Source organism: Hetaerina americana, unplaced genomic scaffold, assembly GCF_022747635.1.
Source record: "Hetaerina americana unplaced genomic scaffold, ioHetAmer1.1.p SCAF_1, whole genome shotgun sequence".
In the NCBI taxonomy this organism is placed as follows: domain Eukaryota; kingdom Metazoa; phylum Arthropoda; class Insecta; order Odonata; family Calopterygidae; genus Hetaerina; species Hetaerina americana.
In genome coordinates, this window is record NW_027286069.1 from 30,665,328 (window position 1) to 30,676,008 (window position 10,681).

General features: G+C 37.4%; 1 protein-coding gene across 1 annotated transcript; it reads right to left on the minus strand.

Moving 5' to 3' along the window:
- Window positions 1-829: 829 nt before the first annotated feature.
- On the minus strand, window positions 830-10,668 carry LOC139697329 (uncharacterized). Its single transcript, XM_071596011.1, has 6 exons — window positions 10,594-10,668; window positions 7,755-9,874; window positions 5,117-5,225; window positions 1,707-1,854; window positions 968-1,228; window positions 830-861 (listed from the first exon to the last, which is right to left on the minus strand). The coding sequence occupies exons 1-6, from the start codon at window positions 10,666-10,668 to the stop codon at window positions 830-832; spliced, it is 2,745 nt and encodes a 914-aa protein (XP_071452112.1).
- Window positions 10,669-10,681: the final 13 nt, after the last annotated feature.

The following is a 10,681-nucleotide window of genomic DNA, read 5'->3' on the forward strand; positions in this document are numbered from 1 at the left end:
AGAGCATTTAAAAATTTGCGCAATGGGAGAATAGCGAATTTTGAGTGGATGGATCAAATAGCAAGAAAAAGGTCTATGGAAAGTGGGGTGGAAAGAAGATCAACAATAACACTGAAAGAAAGATGAGACAATCTTATTGAGCACCTTTGGAGATATGCTGGATAGCAGAAAAGAGCTTATTAAGGATAAGAATAAATTTTTGGAAAGAGAGAGTGAATGTGGAAACTACTGAGTATGAAACAGCATGTGATGCATGCAATATAAAATGGGAGACATGCTAATGAAGAAAGAAGAAGACGTGGGAGGTTTATCTGAAGAGTGAATTTGAGTGTGAGCTGCATTCCAGGCTCATCCCTAAAAGTGACAACTTGACAGGGACTACCATCCCATTCCATTAACTCACATGCTTTACACTGACTGAAATTCAACTATGCTACAAGTAGATTTGTGGAATTGGCCACAATCTCTGGGCATATAATATCAACAAAAATTCCAAACACACTCACCCATGCAAACATTCTCTTCCTATTTCTCCAATGTTCACCACCAACTCTAGCACGAAATCCAATGTCATGGCCCTCTTTGTTATACTTGTCCCAATTTGCATGGGAATCTTGGACACTAATACTTCTACGAAGATGCCACTCAAGATCCTTGGCATAGCCATGACACCATTTGCAGTCACCACAAAACCCATTCTTTTTTCGTTCACCTATCTGCTCCTTTGATACAGCACGACACCTAATATTGTCACCAGCACCATTCCTACAAACTCCTTTGAATTTCTGCGCATCATCACTACTATCGACGCCACCACGACTGTGTTGTCTCACACTCCCATCCTCCTCTTCTGAACTTTCACTTCGGTCACATGGTTTCTCCTTCCCAACAACCTTGTATTTAGTCTTCTTAATATCATTCCGAGCAGTGCCAAATCTTTGCCTCCCTTTGGTCCTGAATGACTTACTCTGATGTTTCCTCATACTGCCAACGATATGGCCATTACCTTTCACTTGTGCCTCTGTTTCATGGGCTGTAACTTCTTCCATCTGTGGTTTTGCTTTAGGCAGCATGACTTCTAGTGCTTGGGTCAGAATGGATTCCACTCTCTCTACTGTTTGACTCAAATCTTTGACTTCCTGAGGGCACTGAGATAATGCTTTGGCAGATGACTCATCTTTAATGTCATCTTCACTCTTATCCTTGATCTCAGCTCCAAAACTTTGGCCTGGAATAACAACGGGACATTTGAAAGTTACAACATATTCCCAGCTCAGAATGATATCTGATAACTGATCCAGGGAATAGAAGATGAGAAGGTAAAGCTTATTGGGCATACAATGAGATACAATGATTTTATCGACAATACATAGAAAAAAGAAGTTCTTGGGAAAAGGGAAAGAGGATAACTGCGATTTTCATTCATGAAATACATACATGCATAAGAGCAAATTGAAATGTGCCTCTTAAAAATAGATAAAAATTCTGGCCAAGAATAGAGATCATTAGTTGCAGTGCCAAGAGTAATCATGTAATATGAAAGCACTTCAACATCCCAATAAATACCTTTAATTTTGTTGTTTTCTCAAATGTTCACCATGCTAACTACTTGCCAACGATGTTCATTATTTATTCCTAAAAATTAGTTACTTTTATGAAAGCCTTTGCACGAACCAATTAAACAGCACACTTAAGATTTAATGTACCTGTAAGCACTGCCAAGGAAGCATTTGTGATGGCAGCACTGTTTGACTGTTGATAAGCCACCCTCATAGCTTCAACATCTCTGCCCCAGTCACGTCTTGCCTCTAGCATTCTTGTCCTGAATTCCTCCTCTAGTTTTATATTGGCATCCTGAAATAAAAAGGCAAACGTTTAATTATTATTCTAGTGAAATATCATCTGCCAGAATTTAGGTGACAACACTGATTTCAACTTCAAATAATTGTGTCACAATGTCTCCTATTTTCTCGTGAATAATTTGATGTGAACGTTTGTTTCATGTTTAATTATCAAAATTTTTCAAAATTTGTCATTAAAATCAGCCATGAATATTTCTAAGGTTTAGTAATGAGAAAAATAATACTTTAACAAACTTAGGTCACATATTCTAATCAAAATTAAAGAAGTAAATTTTCTCCTGCTATACCCATTTTACATCAGCTGCCATTGAGAAGACAAAAATACAACTGAATAGTGACATGGTATGTCAGGACAATATTGAAAACAGGGAAGATAAAAAAAATCAAGCATGAGACAGAGAAAGGAAATTCTATCAAGGTAGGGCTGTACAAGGGGAGATTGAAACGGGGTAGATTATATACACGTAAAGGGAACAGTTGATACTATACAATACACTAATTAGGGATTGAAATGCATTGGTAGACACAGGGGGAGAGATAGGAGTGATGGGGTTTTGGGGACATAAAATGACCACGGTGAAAAAACCAGAGTTTTGAGGAAGGAATGGTTTAATTATAACTAAAGCAACACTTTTCAAAATTATAAATGTCATAAAAGCTATAGGCATATGGGGAAAAAGAAAGAGATACAAGGATGTAGATATCATTTAGATTACATTATGCTTAATGAATAACTGATCGTAGCAATTTTCTACTCGATAAATTTTTCATCATGCGTTTGTTTATTAAAATTTATCAAGTGGAAAAGTGCTAAGATCAGTTATTCATTGCGTACAACTTCCACCACACCACACCTGAAGCTACTCAATTTGTACATTATGCTTAGACATATATTTTTGAACTGCAACATCAATTAATGATTACCCCGGCATGGATGCAGAATTGGATCATCATTCAGTCCACATAAAAATACGCAAAACAATAGTATTGTAAATTACATGATAAGACTTAAAAAGTTCCAGCAAAGGATAGAAGGACCAGCAAAGATTAGAAGCCTTTGAAACGTGGTGCTGGAGGAGAATGCTGAAGATTAAATAGCCAGGCAAAGTAACGAACGAGGAAGTATATAGAAGAGCAGAAGAGGATAGGATATGGAGAACTCTACGACAAAGAAGAAATAGATGGATTGAACACTCATAGAGGCACAATGGATTGATTAGGAATATAATAGAAGGAAAAATAGAAGAGAAGATTGCACAGGGAAGACCAAGAGACATGTACATTGGACAAATTAAGAAGGACCTAAAACTGAGGGGGCATCAAGGATTGAGGGCATTAACATTAAATAGAGTAGAATAGAGGGCTGCAGTAAACCAATCCTAGGATTGAAATACTGATGATGATGAACTTAAAAAAGGATATTTGAGAAAATGCATCCATTAGAGGTTTATAATACAGGATATATTATTGCATAAAAGCACTTAGAAATTTTTAGAAATGAGATTAAACATATTCGTCTCTACTAAGAGACAATTGCCTGGGTTTAGGTCACAAAATTGGTAGGTTTGTCACAAAATTGAGGAGATCTTAGGTGCAAGCAGTTCAAATTAGTAAAGACATAATTAAATCAGACAAGCCAGTGGGAATATTTAATAACCCATTTGAACCACCTTCATAATGGGTTGAGGAAAGCATGGAAGAAAGAATTTTTATGGGCTCATTCATAGCATTTGTGAGGGAGATTTGGCTGGAAGCATGGCTACTACATTAGGATAAAAAAGTTCATATTATATAAATGCCAATTAGTTATAACGTTTGTAACAGACTACATAAGAAAGGGTTTCACTTCTTGAAAATAATCTCCACATATACTACCTTGATCAAAAAGTTCCCGGAATAACCACCGTGTGGCGCTCCCATCGTTCCGATTTGAGTTCTGTTTTTTTTGTTAAATTGGTACATCTGTTGTTGATATTCCCTTTAAATCTTAGTGTCATAACTTGACATTTGCAAAAGTTACGTAGCCAAGAGTACATCTATCTCTGTGTGTGTTGGCGATTTTTTACAATTTCAGAAATGGATTTAAATTTGCAACAACGAACTTGTATTAAATTTTGCGTAAAAAACGGATTTAGTGGCGCACGGACGTTGGAAATGTTGGAAAAGTGTTTCGGCAACGATTCTCTAAAAAAAACGGTCGTTTACCAGTGGCACGAGCGGTTCAGAAGTGGTCGTGAGTCAATCGAAGATGATGAACGCAGTGGCAGACCATCGACATCGAAAGTCGGTGAAAAAATTGATAAAGTAAAAGAAATGTTGGTCAATAACCGCAAATTAACCATCAGAGAAATAGCGGAGGACTTGAACATTGCCTATGGATCCGCCCAAGACATTGTGGTTAATGATTTGGGTTTCCGTCGTGTAGCAGCAAAGTTGGTGCCAAAAGACCTCAATTTCATGCAAAAAAGAGACCGTGTTGACGTCGCAAAAGACATGATTTGCGAGGCTGAATCCGATCCCACATTCATCAAAAGGATCATTACTGGAGACGAGACGTGGGTTTATGAGTACGACACGCAATCCAGACATCAGGCAAGTGAATGGCGTTCACCAAATGAGCCGAGACCAAAAAAACCACGTCGTTTTCAGTCAAAAAAGAAGGCAATGCTGACGGTTTTCATGGATTACAACGGTGTAGTGCATCATGAATTTTTGCCAGAAGGCCAGACAGTAAACAAAGAGTATTATTTGGGCGTTATGAGACGTTTGCGTGAAGCAATTCGCCGAAAGAGACCAGAAATGTGGGCAGAAAACTCGTGGATTTTGCACCATGATAACGCACCGTCGCACAGTGCTATCATTATTCGTAATTTTTTGACGAAAAATGCAACAAATACCATCCAACAGCCACCGAATTCACCTGATTTGGCTCCCTGTGACTTCTTTCTGTTCAATCGAGTTAAAAAACCATTACGGGGAACGCGTTTTAGCAGCCGAGAGGAAGTAATGGAAAAATCGCAGGAAGCACTGATGGACATACCGAAAACCGAATATAAAAAATGTTTCGAGGATTGGATCAAGCGCTGGCATAAGTGTGTTGCAGTCGATGGGGATTACTTTGAAGGGGACAATATAGATTTAGATGAATAAACTTGTATTTTTAATTTTCTGAATAAATTCCGGGAAATTTTTGATCAAGGTAGTATATCTTTCACCAGAAACTTTTTAGAATTTCAATGATGCCACATGTTTACCATCAGTCTATCTAATGTCTTCCTGTGGTCTTCTACCAATCTCTTTACTTCCTCTGCTCCCCTTTTTTCCTCGCGAAGAAGTGCTTTTCTAAGTGTCTCAACTTCATTCCTGAGCATAAATGAGAGAGAAAATAATGTGATTGCTAATTGACTAACATTAACCCAATCAGTTATATATAAAATCAAACATTCAATGCATTGTCATAGGTAATTTCATTACCTTATACCTATACTATAGTTTGACCATTATATTGCAAATCTACCTTGATGTGACTGTAGTTCCTCCTTTATTTCAATTATGATGTAAGTGGGTAAAAGTTTTATAAAAATTACTTTGGCTGGAAAGTAAAATGGGCATTCTCATCTAAATGACAAGGTTTACATAGCATAGTTTATCTACTTTCATTCCTAAGAATTAACAGTTATATACAATTATTGCTGGTTTCTGATACAATTGACAACATTTCGAAAAAAGATTAAACTAGCCAGAATTATGAAAAAGAATACATTTCATCTACTGAATTAAGAACTTTGTCTTGAAGAAAGGTTTGTGTTGATACACTTTCAAAAGAGTAAGACCATCATACAGTAATTATTCAGTGGAAAACTAATGGTGACATCTGTCAAGTCAGATAAAACTTGTCATCCACGTTTTGAGAATTAATCATAAAATAACTATCATGGAACTATTGATGACATTTGAACAGGAAGAAGAAACAAATTTTTCAAGGGCTAACTAATACAAGTATATATACGAAGCGTTTTTATCATTCCAAGAGAAAATGCTGTTAACTTGACTGTGTGAAATCCCTTGATTATTAGGGAGAAAGGAAAATAAAGCTTCCACATAAAATATATTTCACATGACCATGGATTCATTACATATTGTGTAACATCATCAGATGCTGATGATGTTACACTGTAATGGAACCATGATTGTGTAAAATATATGTTAACGCGGAAATGAAGTGTTAATTTTCCCTTCCTATCAAGAATTTTAAGCTGTTGGAAACCAATTTGCTACAACATCTATGAACTTGTTAAGTCAAACATTATGTTTAAAAGAAAAAAAAGGTAGGTATTCAAGCTAAGTATAGGCACAAAGAAGTGACACTTAATGCTACAAGCAAAATTATTTATTTCTTCATTATGGAAATGAAAATTATTCCCAAAATTTTCAAATTTATAGAGATATTCCCTAAGTAAATCCATAAATAGAAGAAATTAATGCATAAAAGAAAACATTTCAAAAGCATTAACTTCACATGGCACTTGAAATTTTCTTATAGCATTTCAAATTTTGACCCTTGTGAAGCAGGGGTTAGATTGTTCAACATTTAATTTCAGGTCCAACTTTAGAAAACACGTAAGCGGATAAAATAATACTTTGTAATTCCACAGATTTATTTCACAAACACACGACCCGGGTTTCGACGTACAACGTCATCTTCAGGTTGTGAAATAAATCTGTGGAATTACAAAGTATTATTTTATCCGCTTAAGAATGAACCGATTCCATAAAATAACGCCTGAAACCATCGATCATCGATTATAAAACACGTAAGCTTTAGCTAGCAGTACAAACTGTCACAGCAATGAATACTAGCCTTAAATATAAGATAAAGACAACAGAAGGATGAGAAATTAATCTTCAAAAAAGCTATAACATATCAAGAGGCACGGAGATGTTGAAGGTGGCGATGGCAGAAAGAACTTTGTGTGAGATAAAAAAAGAAAAAGGATGTGTTTTTCAGGCAATATTAAAGGATGTAACTATGAAAATGATTAAATGCTATGAAAGTGATACTTGTGTATACCATTGTTGTAGAAACATGGAAAACAAAGAGTTTTAAGTCTTAATTTTTGGGGAAAATCGACCTTTGATCTGTAATGATCCACTAGCTACTATCCTATGATTCTATCAAATGGGTAAATGGATTACAGGATGACTAATTATTTTCAGTAAATTCATGCTCCATTTTTACATGCTATGTAGAAGTACTCTTTAAAAGTAGTAAAAAAAATAGCCCACCTAATCAGGACTTCATTGTTGCTTGATAAATTCATTCCTTATCTTTCCTATAAAATGTAAAAACACAACAAATATGTTTTTTCTTAAGCAATTTCCATCCTTGGTAACTCAAAAAATATTTTCTCATCCTGAGCTCTCTAATGTCTAAACCTCACATATTTACTTTCATTCAGCTTCCAAAGAAACTGCGGGAGATGCCGCTACAAAATTTCAGAGTTTAAGAGGATGCCTTGATAGCTTAACTGGCAAAAGCACTCAACCGGATATTGAGGGACTTGGGTTCGAATCCCAGTCAAGGCAAATGATTTTTACACTCTGAAATTGTTGCATTAAATTTCATTCAGCTCTATACACTTAATCATTAAACCACAATAATGAATCATATGCAAAGGAACAGAGCACTCATGAGAAGAACAATGCCAAAGACTAAAACTTAATAAAACTATATTCGATGAATTTTGATGTGCTACACTCCAGTGTAAACTATAATGCTGAAAACACAAAAGATACTACCTGGTATCTAAAATGAATACATCTGATTAGCAAAACAGGTAACAAGTCAAGTGGTTAGTTGACTAAAAACTTAGTAAGGTTGAGTTAACTTACCTATGAACATCTTCCAGTCTATTCAGCTGCTCTGAATGTCTCGCCTGCAGACTTTCAACCAGTGCCTCTGCAGCAGACTTCTCTAGTTCTACAACATGCACCACTGCCTTCAAATGCTCCACCTCACCTTCCAGGTATCTCATTTTTCCCAGTTCCTCCTCCAGTTGCTCCATCCTGCCAGCTTGCTCTTCCAACTCCCTCACTTTCCTCCTGTACTGCCTCTCCAACAATGCCAGTTGCTTTATATTCTCGCTCTTGGAGTCAGTCCTCTCTGATGGCGATGATAAGTCAGCATCCCCATTACTCACCCTATCCCTCAAAAGATGCTTTTTCTTTACTTTAGATTTGTTGAATGACGTTTTATGGTGTTGTTTTTTATTGGCCTTTTCACCATCTTTCATTCCCATTCCCCCAGCGGGAAATTTTTCCTTAACCTTTAAAGATACCTCATCTGTTTCTGAAATAACAGCACTTTCTTTTTTGTATACAATCGATGTTGCATGGGCAGGACTTTCATTACGGGACTTATCTGATTCATTTTTTGATGACTTTTCATCATCTTTACCACGTGATGCACCTGAATATGATGGTCCATCATCATCTTCTCTGATATTTTCATGACGGCTTTCAGTTGCAACTTTTGTGATAAATTCACTTGAATCTGGAGCACCCCGAGTCTTTTGCCCAGCTTCAGATAATGCTTCTGCAGAATGCTTGGACAATTGAGAATCAACTTCTTTGGAACGGTCACCATAAGACCCCCTTGGTGACTCTGAATCCTTATGCACCTCCTCCTCCTTCAAACCCCCATGCCCGTCAACTTCCTTCACAGGAGTACTAAGGCTGACAGCTTCCTTCCCCACATCCAACTTTTTACTTGAGCCCGTCAACCAATCTGGGAGTAATGCTTTACTCTTTGAAGGGTCCTCCACTTTGGAAGAATTATCATCGACCGAGAACAGTCCCAGGGGGTCAAAATCTGGATTGATGGCAGATCTAGAAGGCAGTCCCTCTGCACCCTCCCTTTTCCTCCTCCTTCGACCGGGTCTTTCTGGAGAACCACCCAAAAAGGTTGGGGTATAGCTTTGTGCTGACCTTTCATCATCCTCCAAAAGACTCCTCCTCCTGGGGTTGACTGTTGTTTCAGAACGCTTTTCCTTCTTCTCATCCTCTTCACCAGATGTACCCTTTAACTTGACCCTTACTCCTCCCTCAATGGGCTGGCCAAAATTGACTAAATCGTCATAGTCATCATCCATCAAAACCTTGGAAATGTTTGCAGACTTACCTCGAGTTTTGGACGTCACATCTGGTCTTGCAATTACTGATTCACTATTTTTAAAACCAAGGTGTTCGGATTCTGAGCTCTTTGAACCTCCCTTTTTTGAACTCACATTCTCACTTAAGGAACCTTTGCTCAAATTCACATTAGGCTCTGCAACATTCAAAATTGATTCACGTGCCTTGGTTTCCTTGGATGCACTCAACGGTACTTTCTCAACCTTTAAGTGATCTTGATCAACACTTGACAAGTTGATTTGAGGTATTCCCAACCTATCAAGAGGATGCATTTCCTTAGGTGCACTGGAAATGATACTTGTTGCGACTTTTTGATTTTTATACCCTGTACTTTCACCCTTTTCTTCATCACTTTCATCATCAAGTAAACCAAGCCAATCAAACTTTCCGGGTTTGTTGTCTGCTTTTGCCTGTGTACCAATAGGTGAGGTGGTGGTTAGTCCCTTTGAATCTCTACGAGGTGATAACACGTCAGGGTTCAAAGATGTCTTAGTCGACTTAGGTGGGTTCAAAACTGTCTTTCCATTCAGCTTCCAAAGATCATCACCACTCCATAAGCCAGTCTCTAAATTAGAACTTGCCAGAAATTCACCATCTATTGCACTTTCTGCCCCACTGCCAAGTTTAGCATTTCGCCTCCTTGCTCTGGCAGATAAATTGAATTTACCACCACTATCAACAATGTTTCCCTTTTCCAAATCCTTGGTCCAAGATTTGCCCAAGCTTTCTGATTTCGCTTGGCCATTGTTGGATGAAAATGATGTCAGCACTTCTCCTTCATCGTCCACTCTTTCCTCTAATTTATCTCCAAGAAAAATTTCCTGAAATGACATAACATTGGATACAGTTAATTTGTGTTATAAACTATGACTTTCGTGACAAATAGTGTAAAAATATGGTTGTCAACTACAGGTACTTGGAGGTACTGAATAATAAGTACCTCAATCGGGCGGAGATGAAAGGCGCATTTCAGAAGTGTCATATGTTTGAAAGAATATGTGCTCCGAGGTTTTGTGATATCAATTTACAGGGTTGGATAAAGAAAGTTTTAACGAAGTAGCAGTGGAAGTTCAAACATTGATAGCCGGTTTCTTCAGAAATCAGAATAATCTAATTGTATATCAAAGTTAAGTTAAGATGTTAAATACCTACAAAAACAAACGTAGTTAAACATAAACTTGGTTACTCAAACACATCGAGCAGCACTAAACCAAGGACGAAGATACTAAAAAATCCCACTTTTGCAGCACTTCATATACCACCTGGGATAACACATGTGGGCTGATCAATACTTGAAGTATTTAAAATTAACACCTAAATCTACGGACAAGTAATAACCACAAAAATAGAGATGAGGTGGCTTGCCTTCTTGGGTGATAAAATCCGAGCTGTCCGATTAGCATTTGTCGGTGGCTTCACATTGAACAAATTTTTTTCTAGGTCGTCCAAAGGCTGAAGTGGAATGCGAGGCAGTGAATTAGAAGGGACTCAATCATTCTTAGGCAAAACATTATATTGCTCTTTAACGTGAAATACTTACATCTATCATTTTGGCGATTTCATCCAGATCAATATCGTCCGAACCGGAAGAGTCACTGCTATCGCGTTTCTTCATTTCGATGCCTGCG